Here is a 22,437-nt window from a genome sequence, read left to right as displayed (position 1 = left end):
ATATATATATACATAAATATATATATATATACATATATACATACACACATATATATACATACATACAGTACATATATACACACACATTTAATAATATGTAGATAGATAGATAGATAGATAGATAGATAGATAGATAGATAGATAGATAGATAGATAGATAAAAATAACTTTGTATATGTATGTATGTCTGTACATATGTGTACATACAGACACATACATATATGTGTCTGTATGTATATATATATATATATATATATATATATATATATATATATATACATACATTTAAATACATACACATTTAAATACATACATACATACACATATATATATATATATATATATATATATATATATATATATATATATACACAAATATATATATATATATATATATATACACACATTATACATACACATACACACACACATTATGTATATATAAATATATATATATATAAGTATAAATATATATATTAATAAATATATATATATATATATATATATATATATATATATATATATATATATATATATATATATATATACAGTGGGGCAAAAAAGTATTTTGTCAGCCACCGATTGTGCAAGTTCTCCCACTTAAAATGATGATCACTTCAACTGTGAGTGACAGAATGTGAAAAAAAAATGTCAGGAATTCACATTGTAGGAATTTTAAAGAATGTATTTATAATATATGGTGGAAAATAAGTATTTGATCAATAACAAAAATTCAACTCAATACTTTGTAATATAGCCTTTGTTGGCAATTACAGACTTCAAACGATTACTATAGGTCTTTACCAGGTTTGCACAGACAGCAGCTGGTATTTTGGCCCATTCCTCAATGCAAATCTTCTCGAGAGCATTAATGTTTTGGGGCTGTTGCAGAGTAACACGGACTTTCAACTACCTCCACAGATTTTCTATGGTGTTGAGGTCTGGAGACTCGCTAGGCCACTCCAGGACTTTCAAATGCTTCTCACGGAGCCACTCCTTCGTTGCCTGGGCGGTCTGTTTGGGATCAAAGTCATGCTGGAAGACCCAGCCACGTTTCATCTTTAAAGCTCTCAATGATAGAAAGCGGTTTTGGCTCAAAATCTCACAATACATGGCCCCATTCATTCTTTCCTTAACACGGATCAATCGTCCTGTCCCCTTAGCTGAAAAAACAGCCCCAAAGCATGATGTTACCACCCCCATGTTTCACAGTAGGTATGGTGTTCTTGGGATGCAACTCAGTATTCTTCTTCCTCCAAACACGACGAGTTGAGTTCATACCAAAAAGTTCTATTTTGGTTTCATCTGACCACATGACATTCTCCCATGTGCTCTCTGGCAAACTTCAGACGGACATGCACTGGCTTAAGCTAGGGGACACGTCTGGAATTGCAGGATTTGATTTCCTGTCGGAGTAGTGTGTTACTGATGGTAACCTTTGTTACTTTGGTCCCAGCTCTCTACAGGTCATTCACCAGGTCCCCCCGTGTGGTTCTGGGATTTTTGCTCACCTTTCTCATGATCATTTTGACCCCACAGGATGAGATCTTGCTTGGAGCCCCAGATCGAGGGAGATTATCAGTGGTTTTACAGGTCTGTGAGAGCCAGATATCTTCCTTGTTTGAAGTGACCAAATACTTATTTTCCACCATAATTTACAAATAAATTATTTAGAAGTCATTGAATGTGAAATCCTGGATTTTTTTTTTCACATTCTGTCTCTCACAGTTGAAGTGTACCTATGATGAAAATTACAGACTTCTGTCATCATTTTAAGTGGGAGAACTTGCACAATCGGTGGCTGAATACTTTTTTGCCCCACTATATATATATACATATACATATATACATACATATATATGTATGTATATATATATATGTATATATACATATACATATATATATATACATATATATATGTTTATATATATATATATACATATGTATATATTTATATACATATATACATGTATACATATACTGTATATACATACATATATATGCATATACACATATATATATATATATATACATGAATATATACATATACATAAATATATACATATACATATTATATATATACATATACATATATACATATATACACACACACACATATATCCTTCCTCGAAAGCAAATAATGTTTGCCTTGGTGCCCTTCTAACCTAAAATATAAGCCCTCCTTTAAGGCAACACTTGCCTTGACCTTAAAAAGTTTAAATTTGAAAAATGTGAGGCCCGTGTACGGTACATTCATGGGGTCAGGCAGGACTGCTACCCATACCTAATAGAGCGGGAGGGGGTCAGCAGCTTTATGAGCCTACCCCAAAAACACAAGCCGAGTGCATACCACAGCAGCATGTAGTAATCACAGGCATGACATACGAAGAGGATCACAGACACATACAGTCTGAATAATGTTGTCTATCTTAATGGCGTATTAAGTCAAGTATAAAACAGAATAGTGACAAAAAAGTGGACTTACCTGACTTGCGCTTCGAGCCATAGTCCCTGTAGAAGAAGCAACAGAAGAGGGACATGGTGAGTGACAGCACACACCCGCGCGTCCACAGCGACAAACTGGGGTCCCAATTCCGTACGAACAACACAAACACTTTGTGGCTTTAGCACAGTCACAAACGCATGATGCAAGGAGGGAGGAATGACGTTGACCATCAACAACAGACACCATTGGTCATGTGACTCCAAAGCAGCTCTGCTGTTTTTCTTCCTTTTATTCCTTCTCTAACCGCTTTGTCAGAGAGGAAGGCGATCTCTCCCGCGCAAGATCCGTTTGGAAATGCCTGCTAATGAGATTATAGCACAGATAAGCTACGGACTTTAAAATGTGTGGCTTTTGCTTTGCTCGGGCTGCCTTTAGTTTGGTCAAAATAGTTTTATTTTACAGTTGCACTCTGAAAATAATAAAGATTAAAGGGGTGCGTAGTTAGTTTCTTTGGTAGAATCCAAAATAATACTGCCATGCTCTTAGTTTGAAGCTTAACAGGAAGCCACTGTGTGCATGTGGTACTGCTGTGTACCTAAACAGTTGTTACTGTTACCGTCGCTGTTTTCTTACGGATATTGACGGAGTTATTAACATATGTCAACATAAACGGACCCATTTTCGGGTTTCCATCTTCTTCCACTTATCCTAGGTCGGGTCGCCGGGGCAGCAGCCTAAGCAGGGAAGCCCAGACTTTCCTCTCCCCAGCCAGTTCGTCCAGCTCTTCCCGGGGTATCCCGAAGCATTCCCAGGCCAGCCGTGAGACATAGTCTACCCAACGTGTCCTGGGTCTTCTCCGTGGCCTCCTACCGGTTGGACGTGCCCTAAAGACCTCTCTCGGGAGGAATTCAGGTGGCATCCTGACCATGCTCGAACCACCTCATCTGGCTCCTCTCGATGTGGAGAAGCAGCGACTTTACTTTGAGCTCACCCTATCTCTAAGGGAGAGCCCCGCCACCCGGCGGAGGAAACTCATTTCGGCCGCTTGTACCCGTGATCTTGTCCAAAGCTAAAAGCATAGGTGAGAATGGGACCGTAGATTGACCGGTAAATTGAGAGCTTTGCCTTCTGGCTCAGCTCCTTCTTCACCTCAACGGATCAAGACAACGTCCACATTACTATAGACGCCGCACCGATCCGCCTGTCGATCTGCCTCACTCGTGAACAAGACTCCGAGGTACTTGAACTCCTCCACTTGGGGCAGGGTCTCCTCCCTAACCCAGACATGGCACTCCACCCTTTTCCGGGCAAGAACCATGGACTCGGACTTGGAGGTTCTGATTCTCATCCCGGTTGCTTCACACTCGGCTGCGAACCGATCTAGTGAGAGCTGAAGATTTTGGCCGGATGAAGCCTTAAGGACCACATTATCTTCACATCAAAACATTTTCGCGTTTTATGTTGGAGAAATTGGTCGACTTTTGAATAAAAAGAACACAGTCTTCTTTGATGAGCTGGTCAACATAGGTAGGTTCCACTTTTGGACTCAAGCGACAGCCGTGGTCAAATGTTTGCATACACTTGTAAAGAACATAATGTCACGGCTGTCTTGAGTTTCCAATCATTTCTACATTTCCTTGTCAAGTTTCACTGCAATAAGGCACTTTGGTTGCTTCTGGTTGAGTTTTTGACCACTCCTCTTGACAAAATTGGTGCAGTTCAGCTCAATTTGGATGGTTTTCTGACGTGGACTTGTTTCCTCAGCATTGTCTTCACGTTTAAGTCAGGACTTAAAAGTACACAGGTCCGGTGGCCATGGATGAAGTGCTTGCTGTCCAGATTCGGGACCCGGTGGTGAACTACTTGCCTGTGTATCGGTTGGGGACATACATGTATCTGCGCTGCTGACCCGTCCCCGCTCGGGATGGTCTCCTGGCCCCACTATGGACTGGACTCTCACTATTATGTTAGATCCGCTATGGACTGGATTTTCACAATATCACGCTAGACCCACTCGACGTCCATTGCACTGGTATCCCCTAGAGGGGGAGAGGAGGGTCACCCACATTTGCGGTCCTCTCCAAAGTTTCTCATTGTCATCCCGTTGGGTTGAGATTTTTCCTTGCCCCGATGTGGGATCTGAACGGCGGATGCCGTTGTGGCTTTGTGCAACACTTTGAGACACCTGTGATTTAGGGCTATATAAATAAACATTGATTGATTGATTGAATTTGGGAAGGCCATTCTAGAACCTATATTCTAGCCTAATTTAGACATTCCTTTGCCACTTTTGATGTGTGTTTGGGGTCATTGACCTGTTGGACCACCCAACTGCGCCCAAGACCCAACGTCTGGGGTGATGATTTTAGGTTGTCCTGAAGAATTTGGAGGTAATCTTCCTTTTTTATTGTCCCATTTACCAGTTGCATTGGCAGCAAAACAGGCCAAGAGTATAATACTACCACCACCATGTTTGACGGTGGTTATGGTGTTCCTGGGATTGAAGGTCCCACCTTTTCTCCTCCAAACATATTGCTGGGTATTGTGGCCAAACAGCTCAACTTTTGTTCCATCTGACACCACATGGACAAAGATAAGACCTTTTGGAGGAAAGTTCTGTGGTCAGATGAAGCAAAAATTGAGCGGTTTGGCCTCAATGCTACTTTAAAAGCCTAACCAGGGACACGGGTTGCTGTGGCTAGAAGTCTTATGTACTTTGACATCGGTAAAGTATGGGTAGCAATGTTTCATTGTACTGTCCCTGTCAAATAAATACATAAATAAATACAAATAAGAAGGTGAAGAAGGCGCTAAGCCGGAAGGCAAAGCTCTCAATTTACCGGTCGATCTACGTTCCCATCCTCACCCATGGTCATGATCTTTGGGTTATGACCGAGAGGACAAGATCACGGGTACAAGCGGCCGAAATTAGTTTCCTCCGCTGGGTGCCAGGTCTCTCCCTTAGAGATAGGGTGAGAAGCTCTGTCATCCGGGAGAAGCTCAAAGTAAAGCCGACAGGAGCCAGATGAGGTGGTTCGGGCATCTGGTCAGAATTCCACCCGAACGCCTCCCTAGGGAGGTGTTTAGGGCACGTCTGACTGGTAGGAGGCCAAGGGGAAGACTAAGGACAAGTTGCAAAGACTATGTCTGGCCTGGGAACGCCTCTGGAGAAGCTGGACGGGCTTCCCTACTTAGGTTGCCGCCCCCAAAATGGCCATGACAAAAGCAGATGCCCGCTTTCAATTGCAGTATCTGTAAAGTATTAGCTCACATTTCATGTTTTGTTCGTTCAAAGCTAGCGTATGAACTGTAGTTGTTCTGTGATCAATATTATAGTGACTGGAGCCTAGCAGCTGACGTAGAACTGGTGCGGACTAAGGGAATCAGACTTTAATTAAAATAAAGTGACCGAAAGGACAACATCACGGGTACAAGCGCCTGCAATAGGTTTCCTCCACCTGGTGGCGGGGGCTCTTCCTTAGAGATAGGGTGAGAAGCTCTACTATCCGGTAGGAGCTCAAAGTAAAGCCAAGAGGAGCCAGATGAGGTGGTTCGGGCATCTGGTCAGAATGCCACCCGAACGCCTCCCTAGGCAGGCGGAGGCCGGAGGCCACGGGGAAGACCCAGGACACGTTGAGTAGACTATGTCTCCCGGCTGGCCTGGGAACGCCTCGGAATCCCCCGGGAAGAGCTGCACGAACTGGCTGGGGAGAGTGAAGTCTGGGCTTCCCTGTTTAGGCTGCTGCCTCCGCAACCCGACCTTGGATAAGCGGATGAAGATGGATGGTCGAATACAAATTGAAGTATGGTTCTGTTTATAGAGGCAACAATAACTTATTCGTCACTCTTCATCTCCTCTTCCCAATCATAAATATTTCCCGTCCCTTGAAATGAAGCCACGTCATACCACTGCAGCATAAAACAACATGGACGTGAATAATTCCACTTAATCCTGTCTAAAAACATACGGCGTCAAAATCAACTTTGAGAGAGTCAAAACAGCCGAGATATCTAGATAAAAACTAATCCATACATTGCTCATGTAATCACAGTCAACAAGAATAAAGAAGTACAGCCCATTTATCATTTAAGAATCCCAAAGAATTATTTGCGATGAATTTAATTGTTCAAATAAGATTAACAACATGGCAGCTAGGAAACAGTTAATTAGATTAAGGCACAGCCTTTCATCTTGTATATTGGGGCCTGTACTAATGAGCACAAACTGAAATTCAAAGGAAATGTCCATTGTTTTTTTTCCGCCCCTCTAATGTAATTTATCTTAATAGGGCAGGACAGTGCATGTCAGTGGAAAAATCCAGCAGGGGCAAACAAGAAATATAACCAACCAGATGTTATCGCAAACCTTATTTCCATCTGTTGTCTCCAAAAAGAAGATGTTGGGGAGAGATTTTTTTATTTAATTTAATTTTTTGGCTCAAATCTAGTTTCCAGGTAATTGTCTAGCTCCAGCAGAGAAATTAATTTGGCAACGTATCCTAGTAGAAGCTTAACCCGGTGTTTTTCAACCTTTTTTAGAACCAAGGTACATTGTCTGCGTTGAAAAACTGCGAAGGAACACCACCAGCAGAAATCATTAAAAAACGAAACTCGGTTGACAGTAAAAACTTGGTGTCGAAATTGCTGGGTATGACTTTAAACCATAACCAAGCATGCATTATATAGTTCTTGTCTCAAAGTAGGTGTACTGTCACCACCTGTCACATCACCCCTGAATTATTTTGAGTTTTTTGCTGTTTCCCTGAGGGTAGTGTTTTAGTTCTTGTCTTGCGCTCCTATTTTGGTGGCTTTTTCTCTATTTTTCGTATTTTCCTGTGGCAGTTTCATGTCTTCTTTTGAGCGATATTCCCCGCATCAACCTTGTATTAGCAATCAATAACATTTCATTTGTTTTTATACTTCTTTGTGGGGACATTGTTGATTGTGGACATCGTCTTTGATCCACAGTAAGTCTTTGCTGTCGTCCAGCATTATGTTTTTGTTTACTTTGTAGCCAGTTCCGTTTTAGTTCCGTTCTGCATAGCCTTCCCTAAGCTTCAATGCCTTTACTTAGGAACTCGACTTACGGTTAATTTTTGGTTTAAGCATTAGACACCTTTTTACCTGCACCCTGCCTACCGGTGTTTCCGACATCTACAAAGCAATTAGCTACCGGCTGCCATCTACTGATATGGAAGAATATTACACGGTTACTCTGCCGAGCTCTAGACAGCACCAACACTCAATAACAACACATATTTTTCTGAATATATTTACTGTTTTGCAAAAAAATGTTTTAACCCAATTTGGTGAAATTAGATCAATCCCCTTCGGCACACCCGACTGCAAAGTGGTTGAAAAACACTGTCTTAACCAATCCTGGATACACAGAAATCCTGCTTCATATTAGACTTAGACTTCCTTTTTTCTTGTCATTCAAATTTTAACTTTTCAGCACAGATAAGAACAAAATTTCGTTACACAAGCTCATGTTAGAGCAGGATAAAAAAAAAAGCAATAAGGTGCATATATAATTAAATAAATATATATAAATAAATAAATATATTACAGGCGCTTAAAACCAGCACGCCAACTTTCAAGACTGACCAATAAAGGCTTCAAACATATTGTTCAATGGACGCCCGCCCGCAAGAATTAGGTTGAGACGTAATCAAAAAAATGACTTAAAAATACTTGCAACGGAAAAAAATAGTTTGTAATGAAAATAATAATTTGAATCGAAAACAACATTTGCAACCCATTAAATGATCTGTAAATAATTTGCAACCCCAAAACATATTTGGAACAAAAACATGTTTTGCAGCCCAAAAAATGTTTTGCAGCTAAAAAAAATGATTTACTACCACTCAAAAATATTTGGGGAGTTGCAACAACACCCGTTCCAGTAAGCAAGACAACCACGGCAATACAATGTAAGGTTAAGTCCTCTATTTTAATCACAGTTCCATTAGATTCTTGTTTGTTGTCTTTTTATTGCTTTATTTTATACAAAACCCAAAACGAGTGAAGTTGGCACGTTGTGTAAATGGTAAATAAACAGAATAAAGATTTGCAAATCAAATCATATTCAATTGAATATGATATTTAATGTTCGAACTGAGAAACGTAATTTTTTTTGTGTAAATAATCATTACCTTAGAATTTAATGGCAGCAACACATTGCAAAAAAAGTTAGCAAGGGGGCATTTTTACCACTGTGTTACATGGCCTTTTCTTTAAACAACACTGGGTAAACGTTTGGGAACCGAGGAGAACAATTTTTAAAGCTTTTTAGGTGGAATTCTGTCCCATTCTTGCTTGATGTACATCTTAAGTTGTTCAACAGACCGGAGTCTCTGTTGTGGTATTTTACTCTTCATATTGTGCCACACATTTTCAATGGGAGACAGGTCTGGACTACAAACAGGCCAGTCTAGTAACCACACTCTTTTACTATGAAGCCACGCTGTTGTAACACGTGGCATGGCATTGTCTTGCTGAAATAAGCAGGGGCGTCGAAAATAACGTTGTTTGGATGGCAACATATGTTGCTCCAAAACCTATAAGTACCTTTCAGCATTAATGGTGCCGTCACAGGTGTGTAAGTTACCCATGCCTTGGGCACTAATACACCCCCATACCATCACAGATGCTGGCTTTTTAACTTTGCGCTCTTAACAATCCGAATGGTTGCTTTCCTCAACTCGTCAGACCACAGAACACTTTTCCACTTTGCATCAGTCCATCTTGGATGAGCTCGGGCCCAGCGAAGCCGGCGGCGTTTCTGGGTGTTGTTGATAAATGGCTTTGACTTTCTATATTAGAGTTTTAACTTGCACTTACAGGGCGACAGACTGTAGTTACTAACAGTGGTTTTCTGAAGTGTTCTTGAGCCCATGTGGTGATATCCTTTACACACTTATGTCGTTTTTTTTATGCGGTACTGAAGGGATCGAAGGTGCGTAATATCATTGCTTATGTACAGTGATTTCTCCAGATTTTCTGAACCTTTTGATGATATTACGGACCGTAGATGGTAAAAAAAATCCCTAAATTCCTTGCAATGGCTGGTTGAGAAATGTTGTTCTTAAACTGTTTGGACAATTTACTCACGCATTTGTTCAAAGCGGTGACCCTCGCCCCATTCCTTGTTTGTGAATGACTGAACATTGATGGAAGCTGCTTCATACCCAATTAGCCTGTTCACCTGTGGGATGTTCCAAATAAGTGTTTGACGAGCATTCCTCAACTTTTTCAGTCTTTTTTGCCACTTGTGCCATCTTTTTTGAAATATGTTGCAGGCATCAAATTACAAATGAGCTAGTATTTGCAAAAAATAAAGTTTTCCAGTTCGAACCTCATTTGGAGCAAAGAAACTTATAAGGATGACCCCTGTCTACAGTTTCAACATGTAAATAATAATGTAAACAGTATTACAGAGCAAAATCCCAAGAAAATAACTAATGCAGCCAAGAAAATATAAATTGATTTCATTTTTATTGCTAGATTGAAGGTTCTTTTTATCCCCTTCGTCAATGCCCAAATGTTCTGATGTATCCGTCCCCGGCCGATGAATAGACCCTTTATAGCAACCTCTCCACCCACCCTGTGCGCCGGCAACAAGAATATGCTTCATTGTCAGAGCCGTGGGACAAATAGGGATCAGGACGTGACCCCCCCATCCTCACCACATCCATCTCAAACAACATTCAAACAGATGTGTAATGGACGCTTCTCTTGTCAGCTGTAAGAGCCTTTAATGTAAGGCACAGTGGGGTTCTGACAGTCCAAATGTCGCAGACCAAAATATAGATTCAAGCCTAATATAATGTGATTTTCTATAAAATTATCTTGTTTTTAGCACAATCTCATATTTGCTGTTACTGAAAAAAACTCAATATTAAATGTATGATTTTCACTCCCACAAACCTCGTTTCCATGCGAGTTGGGAAATTGTGTTAGAGATAAATATGAACAGAATACAATGATTTGCAATTCCTTTTCAACCCATATTCAATTGAATGCACTACAAAGACAAGATATTTGATGTTCAAACTCATAAACCTTGTTTTGTTTTTTTGCAAAAAATAATTAACATAGAATTTCATGGATGCAACACGTGCCAAAGTAATTGGGAAAGGGCATTTTCACCACTGTGTTACATCACCTTTTCTTTCAACAACACTCAATTAAAGTTTGGGAACTCAGGAAAGTAATTGTTGAAGCTTTGAAAGTGGAATTCTTTCCCAATTCTTGTTTTATGTAGAGCTTCAGTCATTCAACAGTCCAGGGTCTCCGCTGTCGTATTTTACGCTTCATAATGCACCACACATTTTCGATGGGGGACAGGTCTGGACAGCAGGCAGGCCAGGGAAGTACCCGCACTCTTTTTTTTTGAAGCCACGCTGTTGTAACACGTGCGGAATGTGGCCTGGCATTGTCTTGCTGAAATAAGCAGGGGCGTCCATGAAAACGACGGCACTTAGATGGCAGCATATGTTGTTCCAAAACCTGTATGGACCTTTCAGCATTAATGGTGCCTTCACAGATGTGTAAGTTACTCATGGCTTGGGCACTAATGCACCCCCATACCATCACAGATGCTGGCTTTGCGTCAATAACAGTCTGGATGGTTCGCTTCCCCTTTGGTCCGGATGTCACGATGTCGAATATTTCCAAAAACAATTTGAAATGTGGACTCGTCAGACCACAGAACATTTTTCCACTTTGCATCAGTCCATCTTAGATGATCTCGGGCCCAGAGAAGCTGGCGGCATTTCTGGATGTTGTTGATAAATGGCTTTCGCTTTGCATAGTAAAGTTTTAACTTGCAATTACAGATGTAGGGACCAACTGTATTTAGTGACAGTGGTTTTCTGAAGTGTTCCTGAGCCCATGTGGTGATATCCTTTAGAGATTGATGTCAGTTTTTGATACTGTGCCGTCTGAGGGATGGAAGGTCACGGTCATTCAATGTTGGTTTCCGGCCATGCCGCTTACGTGGAGTGATTGCTCCAGATTCTCTGAACCTTTAGATGATATTATGGACCGTAGATGTTGAAAACCCTAAATTTCTTGCAATTACACTTTGAGAAACGTTGTTCTTAAACTGTTTGACTATTTGCTCACACAGTTGTAGACAAAGGGGTGTACCTCGCCCCATCCTTTCTTGTGAAAGACTGCGCATTTTTTGGGAAGCAGTTTTTATACCCAATCATGGCACCCACCTGTTCCCAATTAGCCTGCACACCTGTGGGATGTTCCAAATAAGTGTTTGATGAGCATTCCTCAACTTTGTCAGTATTTATTGCCACCTTTCCCAACTTCTTTGTCACGTGTTGGTGGCATCAAATTCTAAAGTTAATGATTATTTGCAAAAAAAATTAAAAAATATCAGCTTGAACATCAAATATGTTGTCTTTGTAGCATATTCAACTTAATATGGGTTGAAAATGATTTGCAAATCATTGTATTCCGTTTATATTTACATCCAACACAATTTCCCAACTCATATGGAAACAGGGTTTCTATTATTACAGTATTTTCCGGACGATAGGGTGCATGGGCATGTAAGGCGCACTGCCAATGAATTTTAGTTAGGGACGTCGATTATAGGGCGCATTAAAGGAGACATATTTCCATTTTTCTAAATGTAAAACACTTCCTTGTGGTCTACATTACATGTAATGGTGGTTCTTTGGTCAAAATGTTGCATAGGTTATGCAGATCGTCTTCTAAGATGCTTTCTGACAGTAGCTTCCGGATGTGTCGTTTTGTGGGCGGTCTTATTTACATGGCTCACCTTCGACACCGTCTTCTCCCCCGTCATCTTTGTTGTAGCGGTGTAGCGTGCAAGGACGGGAGTGGAAGAAGTGTCAAAAGATGGAGCTAACTGTATTAATGACATTCTGACTTTACTTAAATCAATAACGGAGAAGCATATCCTCATTCGGAAACAACAACGCCCGAAATGTGTCCCGTGAAAAGAACTCTAATAACTAAAGTTCCTCGGGTGAATAATGTAAACTCACTACCAGTATGTTTTAGTGCTTTCATGGTGAGTTTACTGACAGATATAAATAAGAACTTTACACTATTTTGTATTAAAAATGGCAGCAGTGGAGGATGAATGTCCCGAAACAAGAAGATAGAGAAAAATAAGAAGCTTATCGACTACGGTGTCAGCACGGACTACAAATGACTATTTTTCAGTATTTATACTGATCCAAAATACAGATCAGCGGGTACCAGAATGTAAGAAAAGTTGCTTTTGCGTAATATTGCAAAACAAAACGCCAGATAATATGTCTTACCTTATACACACACCATATTAATACTCGTATGTTGAAGCACAGTACAATCCATCAACCAGTGCAGCTTCATATCTTAACAAAGTCGTACTAAAACATTTTGATAGATTTTTGAGCGCCATGTGTAATTGTCTATATTTTCAATTAAAGATATAAAATGTTGGTGTTGTTTACTTGAGTCATATTGCAGTCTAGGCAATATACTGCAATATGATACATATTACACTTTTGGATTAGTCACACTCCATTCCCTTGTTTATTATTATTATTTCTTATCGCCAGCAATCAACACACCTGTCGCTGATGAGAAGACCTGCCTTCTTAAGTCAGCGCAACCTGTTATCCGGTGCCAGAACGTAGCGACCTGTTCTATACAGTAAGCTCAACATATCTAGCTCTATTTGTTTTCTCCCCCCTGCCGTGTTCAATTGTTTTGTGTCCTTCTTGTCGCCTTCCAGCAGCGTACCTCCGTTCCCGCGCCACAAGCTGTGTCTCGTCTCCCCGTATTCCCTCTGCTTCCCTGGCCGCCTCTTGGACCTCGATCTCCCACCCAGACACAGACTTTTGACTCCTCTCCCCTCCCCTCTGTCTCACGTTTGCTCACGGACTCTTGTACTTTCGCCTCTTGCTCAACACTACGGGTAACACCACTCATTTAATTCCTACACATAGTTGCACACCATACACTTTTGGATCCCCTTGTTTATTATTAGCATTTTTTATTATTCATATATACATATATATATATATATGTGTATATGAATAAACAGAGCTAAAAAAACGTCCCTCCCGTCTGTGCCGTCTCCTTCCGCCTGTACAACCGTAACAAATAAGAAAGCCATCACCAAAAGAGCACTCGGCACGACAAACACAACCAAATGTTACACATCCCCACATTTAGATTTGCTGTGTCCCGTTTGAGTATGAAATGTTTCAAGTGGGATATTTGGAGAGCAAGACTCACACACACCAAGAACACTGAATCAAAGCAAATCCGCCATTGCATCTTAGAATCTTTTGAGAATCAAAAAGACGACACGATACAAGGTCATGATTTAACAAGGCGGTAATCGGATCATTTACAGCCCCCCCCCCCGTGAGGCAAGCGCCAAGGTCAAATCCCTCTTAGTATTCATGGGGGGCTGTGAGGAGGCACTATGAATGATGATCACCCCTGTCTAAGAGTTACGAGCCTTCAGTGGGCAGTGGTGACGGGGTCTTTATCTTGTTTTGGACCAAACAGCACAAGCATATAAATAGTGCCTTTCGTCAAGATTATTTTATTTTATGTTTGCGGAGGAGTGGTGATGTTATGCGGGCTGATTAGATATTTGATTAGAAACCAGCGGCGCGGAAAGACAAAACAAGTGACCTTGTTCCAAAAACAAGAGCACTACAATCTTTTACACTGGGTACCTCAACTTACCAGTAGCTGGACTAACGAGGAATTTAAGGTACAAGCAGTCTCCCGGCTTTCAGTTATAGTTTATTTTGCGAGCATGATTTGAGTTACCAGTATTTCCACTGTCGATTGAAGTAGTATTCATAGCTGGGTTGTGCTGTTTGAGCAATAAAAAGTTAAAGAGGTCATCATTTTTTTTTTTTTTTTGTACAAAACCCATACCAGTGATTGTTGGCACCTCGATAAATCCTGAATAAAAACAGAATACAATGATTTGTAAATCTTTTTCAACTTATATTCAATAGAATAGACTGCAAAGACAAGATACAAACCCTGTTTCCATATAAATTGGGAAATAGTTTTAGATGTAAATATAAACGTAATACAATGATTTGCAAATCATTTTCAACCCATATTCAGTTGAATATGCTACAACGACAACATATTTGTTGTTCAAACTTATAAACATTTTTTATTTGCAAATAATCATTAACTTTAGAATTTGATGCCAGCAACACGTGACAAAAAAGTTGGGAAAGGTGGCAATAAATACTGATAAAGTTGAGGAATGCTCATCAAACACTTATTTGGAACATCCCACAGGTGTGCAGGCTAATTGGGAACAGGTGGGTGCCATGATTGGGTTTAAAAACAGCTTCCCAAAAAATGCTCAGTCTTTCACAAGAAAGAATGGGGCGAAGTACACCCCTTTGTCCACAACTGCGTGAGCAAATGGTCAAACACTTTAAGAACAACGTTTCTCAAAGTGCAATTGCAAGAAATTTAGGGATTTCAACATCTACGCTCCATAATATCATCAAAATTTTCAGAGAATCTGGAGAAATCACTCCACGTAAACCAACATTGAATGACGGTGACCTTCGATCCCTCAGACAGCACTGTATCAAAAACCGACCTCAATCCCTAAAAGATATCACCACATGGGTTCAGGAACACTTCTGAAAACCACTCTCACTATAAACAGTTGGTCGCTACATCTGTAAGTGCAAGTTAAAGCTCTACTATGCAAAGCCAAAGCCATTTATCAATAACATCCAGAAACGCCGCTGGCTTCTCTGGGCCCGAGATCATCTAAGATGGACTGATGCAAAGTGGAAAAGTGTTCTGTGGTCTGACGAGTCCACATTTCAAATTATTTTTGGAAATATCCGACACTGTGTCATCCGGACGAAAGGGGAAGCGAACCATCCAGACTGTTATCGATGCAAAGTTCAAAAGCCAGCATCTGTGATGGTATGGGCGTGCATTAGTGCCCAAGGCATGGGTAACTTACACATCTGTGAAGGCACCTTTAATGCTGAAAGGTACATACAGGTTTTGGAACAACATATGCTGCCATCTAAGCGCCGTCTTTTCATGGACGCCCTGGCTTATTTCAGCTAGACAATGCCAAGCCGCATTCAGCACGTGTTACAACAGCGTGGCTTCGTAAAAAAAAAAAGAGTGCGGCTACTTTCCTGGGCCGCCTGCAGTCCAGACCTGTCTCCCATGGAAAATGTGTGGCGCATTATGAAGCGTAAAATACGACAGCGGAGATCCCGGATTGTTGAACGACTGAAGCTCTTCATAAAACAAGAATGGGAAAGAATTCCACTTTCAAAGCTTCAACGATTAGTTTCCTCAGTTCCCAAACGTTTATTGAGTGTTGTTAAAAGAAAAGGTGATGTAACACAGTGGTGAACATCCCCTTTCCCAACTACTTTGGCACGTGTTATAGCCATGAAATGCTAAGTTAATTATTATTTGGAAAATAAAATCAAAGTTTATGAGTTTGAACATCAAATATCTTGTCTTTGTAGTGCATTCAATTGAATATGGGTTGAAAAGTATTTGCAAATCCTTGTAATCCGTTATATTTACATCTAACACAATTTCCCAACTCATATGGAAACAGGGTTTGTATCATCTTTAACTACACACTGTAGTTAAAAAAATCATGAGATACATAAAAAGAAGCTTTAAAAAAATTGCATTGGAGTGACATCAGTTTGGTGCACTTCCAAATCAGCTGTGCTATATTTGCTGTGCAGGCCGGGGTCACTCCAACTCAACGCACACTGTTGATGAGCACAGAGTACAGTCAATTACGGTCTTCTGCAAGACCCTATTTTCTTCCAACGAAGTTATGGGTGTCTGGTTGTTTCCAGGGTGGTTCTGGCATGTTTATTTTGTCCTAATAAGATCACATCCTGCAAATTCAATGGAGGATCCCTGTTGGCTATGATCACTACATGACTTCCTTAACTGTCTTTTATTGATTTAGTAGATTATGGGTGTTAGTGAGCTTGAAAAAGAGAAACCAATGAACTGTCATTTTGAAGTGAGTGCACAGTGCTCTGCTTCGGGTTCCCAATTTCTACCTCCTCTAAAAAGGTCAAGGAATGGCTAAACCAGGCTAGAAATAAGGTTTTAGAATGGCCTTCTCAACGTCCTGACTTAAACGTGCGGACAATGCTGAAGAAACAAGTCCATTCTTGCTTGATGTACAGCTTAAGTTGTTCAACAGTCCGGGGTCTCGGTAGTCATATTTTAGGCTTCATAATGCGCCACACATTTTAAACGGGAGACAGGTCTGGACTACAGGCAGGCCAGTCTAGTACCCGCACTCTTTCACTATGAAGCCACGCTGTTGTAACATGAGCTGAATGTGGCTTGGCATTGTCTTGCTGAAATAAGCATGGGTGTCCATGATAACGTTGCTTGGATGACAACATATGTTGCTCCAAAACCTGTATGGACCATTCAGCATTAATGGTGCCTTCACAGATGTGTAAGTTACCCATGCCTTGGGCACTAATACACCCACATACCATCACAGGTGCTGGCTTTTGAACTTTGCGCCTCTAACAATCCGAATGGTTCTTTTCCTCTACATCCACAGTTTTCAAAAACAATTTGAAATGTGGGGTCGTGAGACCAAAGAACGCTTTTCCACTTAGCATCAGTTCATCTTACAAACCCTGTTTCCATATGAGTTGGGAAATTGTGTTGGATGTAAATATAAACGGAATACAATGCTTTGCAAATCAATTTCAACCCATATTCAGTTGAATATGCTACAAAGACAACATATTTGATGTTCAACCTAATAAACATTTTTTTTTTGCAAATAATCATTGACTTTAGAATTGATGCCAGCAACACGTGACAAAGAAGTTGCGAAAGGGGGCAATAAATACTGATAAAGTTGAGGAATGCTCATCAAACACTTGTATGGAACATCCCACAGGTGTGCAGGCTAATTGGGAACAGTTGGGTGCCATGAGTAGGTATAAAAGCAGCTTATATGAGATGCTAAGTAATTCACAAACAAAGATGGAGTGAGGGTCACTACTTTGTAAGCAAACATTTCTCAACGAACTATTGCAAGGAATTTAGGGATTTTACCATCTACGGTCCCTAAAATCATCAAAAAGTTCAGAGAATCTGGACAAATCCCTGCACGTAAGCGATGATATTACAGACCTTGGATCCCTCAGGCGATACTGCATTAAAAACAGACATCAGCGTGTAAAGGATATCACCACATGGGCTCAGGAACACTTCATAAAACCACTGTTAGTATTTACAGTTGGTCGCTACATCTGTAAGTGCAAGTTAAAACTACTATGCAAAGCCAAACCCATTTGTCAACAATATCCTGAAACGCCGGCGGCTTGCCTGGGCCCGATCTTACCTAAGATGAACTGATGCAAAGTGGAAAGGTGTTCTGTGGTCTGACGAGTCCACATTTCAAATTATATTTGGAAACAGGGGACGTTGTGTCCTCCAGAACAAAGAGAAACATAATTATAGGCGCAAAGTTCAAAAGCCAGCATCTGTGATGTGGTGTATTACTGCCCAAGGCATGGGTAACTTACATATCTGTGAAGGCACCATTAATGCTGAATGGTCCATACAGGTTTTGGAGCAACATATGTTGTCATCCAAGCAACGTTATCATGGACGCCCCTGCTTATTTCAGCAAGCCACGTGTTACAACAGCGTGGCTTCGTAGTAAAAGAGTGCAGGTACTTTCCTGGCCCGCCGGCAGTCCGCACCTGTCTCCCATCGAAAATGTGTGGCGCATTATGAAGCATAAAATACGACAACGGAGACCCCGGACTGTTGAACAACTGAAGCTCTGCATAAAACAAGAATAGGAATATATTCCACTTTCAAAGCTTCAGCAATTAGTTTCCTCAGTTCCCAAACGTTTATTGAGTGTTGTTAAAAGAAAAAGTGATGTAAAACAGTGGTGAACATGTCCTTTACCAACTACTTTTGCACGTTTTGCAGCCATGAAATTCTAAGTTAATTATTATTTGCAAAAAAAAATAAAGTTTATGAGTTCGAACATTAAATATCTTGTCTTTGTAATGCATTCAATTAAATATGGGTTGAAAAGGATTTGCAAATCATTGTATTCCGTTTATATTCACATCTAACACAATTTCCCAACTCATATGGAAACAGGGTTTGTAGATGAGCTCGGGCCCAGCGAAGCCAGCGGCGTTTCTGGGTGTTGTTGATAAATGGCTTTCACTTTGCAAAGTAGAGTTTTAACTTGCACTTACAGATGTAGCGACGAACTGTAGTTATTGACAGTGGTTTTCTGAAGTGTTTCTGAGCCCATGTGGTGATATCTTTTAAACACTAATGTCACTTTTAGATGTGGTACCACCTGATCCCTCAGGGAAGGTCATTGATGCTCTGTAATATCATGGCTTACGTGCAGTGATTTCTCCAGATTCTCTGAAACTTTTGATGGTATTACGGACCGTAGATGGTTAAATCCCTAAATTCCTTGCAATAAATCGTTGAGAAATGTTGTTCTTAAACTGTTCGAAAATTTGCTTACGCATTTGTTCACAAAGAGGTGACCCTCGCCCCGTCCTTGCTTGTGAATGACTGAGCATTACATAGGAGCTGCTTTTATGCCCAATCATGTCACCCACCTGTTCCCAATCAGCCTGTTCACCTGTGGGTTATTCCAAATAAGTGTTTGATGAGCATTCCTCAAATTTATCAGTCTTTTTTGCCACTTGTGCCAGCTTTTTTTGAAATATGTTGCAGGCATCAAATTCCAAATGAGCTATTGTTTGGTATGACTCGGTCGGGGTTTAAACTCACGGGCGGACACTCTAACGACTAGGCCATTGAGCAGCCCAACATATCTCGCTCTACGCCCTCTTTCCTCTCTCTGTGTTTTCTCTCCCCGCCGTGTTCAATATTCCCGTGTCCTTCTTGTCGCCTTCCAGCAGCATACCTCCGTTCCCGCGCCACGAGCTGTCTGTCTTGTCTCCTCGTATTCCCTCTGCTTCCTTGGCCGCCTATTGGACCTCGATCACCCGCCTTGACACAGACTTTGACACCTCTCTCCTCCCCTCGACCTCATATTTGCTCACGGACACTTGGATTTCCGCCTCTCGCTCAACAGTATGGGTAAAACTCTTCATTTAATTCCTACTCATAGTCGCACACCATACACTTTTGGATTAGTCACATTCCATTCCCTTGTTTATTATTACTGTTATATTAGCAACCTATAAAATATAGTTTACTATTAGTGGGCGTGTCTATAAAATATAGTTTAGTATTAGTGGGCGTGTTGGGTGCTCAAGATGTAAAACATACATACCGTATTTTCCAGACCATAGGGCGCACTAGATTATAAGGCGCAGTGCCGATGAATGGTCATGCTTGACATGTTTTCATATATAAGACGCACCGGATTGTAGGACGCATTAATTAAGTCATATTATTATTATTTTCTTTCTAAATGTAAAATACTTGCTTGTGGTCTACATAACATGTTTTTTTTTGTAAAAATGTTGCATGGATGATGTTTTACAGATCATCTTCAAGCCGCTTTCTGACTGTCGAATCCGGATTTGTGGGCGGTCTCATTTACGTGGCTCACCTTCAACAGCTGGGCTTGTATAAAGCCTCAGGGAGTTGAACGCCCCTCCCTTACATAGTTCCGGGTCACCCTTGGACAAGGTGGAGCACCCAAATGCCCCCCCGCCCACCAGGGTTACGATACCCCTATGAAAGAGTCTAAGAGAGAGGATGCGTTACCCGGCCCTGAGGAAGCCCGGAGCCCAGCGAGTGCCTGGTGGCCGGGTTAGCCACAGAGCCCGGCCAGGCACAGCCCGAAGAAGATATGTGGACACACCATCCTCTCCGCCATGTGGGCGCACCACCTGCGGTCGGAACCAGTGGGGTCTGGTGCGCTGCCAAGTGGATCACAGTCAAAGTGGAGGCTCCAGACGGACCAATTCGGAGGAGACCCCGCGGCAAGCCGAGGACCAGATGGGGGGGGTTACATCTCCTCTCTGGCCTGGGAACGCTTCCGGATCCCCCAGGAGGAAGTTGCTAATGTTGCTCTGGAGAGAGAAGTCTGGGGGGGTCTCCTCTGGAGCTGTTGTCCCCGCGACCCGATTCCTTATAAGCGGTTGAAGATAGATGGATGGATGGACCTTTAACAGCGTCCTTTCTCCATCATCTTTGTTGTAGCGGTGTAGCGTGCAAGGACGGGAGTGGAAAAAGTGTCGAAAGATGGAGCTAAACGTTTTAATGACGTTCAGACTGTACTTCAATCAATAACGGAGCAGCATCTCCTCATCCGGAAACTACAGCAAAGGAAATGTGTCCCGTGAAAAAAACGTTTGACCAGAACTCTAATATCTAAAGTTGCTAAGGTGAATAATGTAAACTCACGATACCGGTATGTTTTAGCGCTTTCAAGGCAAGGATCTAAGACCTTTACGCTACTTTATATTAGAAATGGCACGAGCGGAGGATGAATGTCACATACAAAAAGATAGAGAAAAATAAGAAACTTATGGACTCCGGTGGACATAGACTAAAAAGTCCTCACTTTGCACTAAAAAAGCCTAGATCAGGGGTCATAAACCTTTTTGGCTGAGAGAGCCAAGAATCAAAATATTTTCAAAAGTATTTCCGTAAGAGCCATATAATATTTTTTTCAACACTGAACACAACTAAACGCGTGCATTTTTAAGTAAGACCAACATTTCTAGAGTATAGTAGGTCTCTTATTCTTTGTAATAACAATGTTATTCTGAAACTAACTGTGGAGGGGGCGTGGCCTGCGGGCCTGCAGCAAAGCGGGGTGTTGCCAGGACCGACCTCGAAATCAGTGACAGATTGCCCACCTGGAGCCTTGTTATATAATCACCTGTCGCTCTGTTATAAGCAGCAGCCAGTAGGAGAGACGGGGTTAGGGCTGGAGCCAGAGCGCGAGCAAGAACAAAAGAGAAAAAGACAATTGCTGGAAAGCAACGGAGAGACTTATTGAAAATTAAAACAATAGTGTAACCCTGAAACAGGCTCTCATGTAGGTGCTTGGTGGCCTGAAGAACCCCCAGGAGGGCAAGCCCCTCATTAACCAATAATAAATAAATAACTTCTTACCATTAACGCAACTTCTTGAACAGGTGCAGTAGAAAACGGATGGATGGATTAAAAATGCATGAGAATAATTCATATTTTAATTGTTATTTTTAACACTGTGATTACAAGTGGAATTATTCAACCCCTAATCGTGTTAAGCAATCTCAACTCAGATTTATCCGAGAGCTAGATGCAGTCACCAAAAGAACCATATCTGGCTCGCGAGCCATAAGTTCCCTACCCCTGGCCTAGATCCATCACAATCAAGCACACTCCACCAAGGGGGACCTTGTCCCGATCTTCTCCTCTTTGGGCATCAAACACAACAAACCCACCGTTAACGACGCAGATCCCATGACTTCTCCGATTGAGACGGGTCAATAAACGCTCAAATCCCGGGAAACACACATGCACACGCTGGCACGTGCGCACACCTCCCACCGGCCTCACGCTCTGCTGACCGCACGTTTTTAAGTGTCTGACCCCCATCGATGCCACCCTGGACATTTTCTGTACGTTGCCTTGCCTCGAGTGAGTGCTATTGATCCCTTCCGTGGGAGGAATGGAACGGCGTATCCATTAAGGTTGAGTCAGCCTATCGTCTCTCTGCTACTTGTAGGAGATGGAGAGCAATGGAGGGATAGAGATGGAAGAAGAATGATGGAGGGAAAAGACAGGAGCGTGCAAAAACCTTCGGAAAACGCTAACTTTTTGGACAGCTTTGTCACATCAAAATGGCTTACATGTACAGAACTCAAAACCACTGAAGTTGGCACGTTGTGTAAATGGTAAATAAAAACAGAATACAATGATTTGCAAATCCTTTTCAACTTATATTCAATTGAATAGACTGCAAAGAC

At 41.4% G+C, this 22,437-nt stretch overlaps 1 protein-coding gene across 5 annotated transcripts in view; it reads right to left on the bottom strand.

Annotated features, from left to right (window-relative positions):
• Positions 1 to 22,437, bottom strand: part of sh3pxd2aa (SH3 and PX domains 2Aa) — a 232,777-nt gene that overhangs the window by 105,034 nt on the left and 105,306 nt on the right. For all 5 annotated transcript variants that reach the window (XM_061907796.1, XM_061907806.1, XM_061907815.1 and 2 more), the window contains one exon: positions 2,486 to 2,511. In XM_061907796.1, the coding sequence (XP_061763780.1) occupies positions 2,486 to 2,511 (26 nt within the window). The remainder of the gene's footprint in view (positions 1 to 2,485; positions 2,512 to 22,437) is intronic.

Source organism: Nerophis ophidion, linkage group LG01 (genome assembly GCF_033978795.1).
Source record: "Nerophis ophidion isolate RoL-2023_Sa linkage group LG01, RoL_Noph_v1.0, whole genome shotgun sequence".
Lineage (NCBI taxonomy): Eukaryota > Metazoa > Chordata > Actinopteri > Syngnathiformes > Syngnathidae > Nerophis > Nerophis ophidion.
Note: the sequence above shows the minus strand (reverse complement) of the source record. Positions and strands in the feature narration are given on the sequence as shown.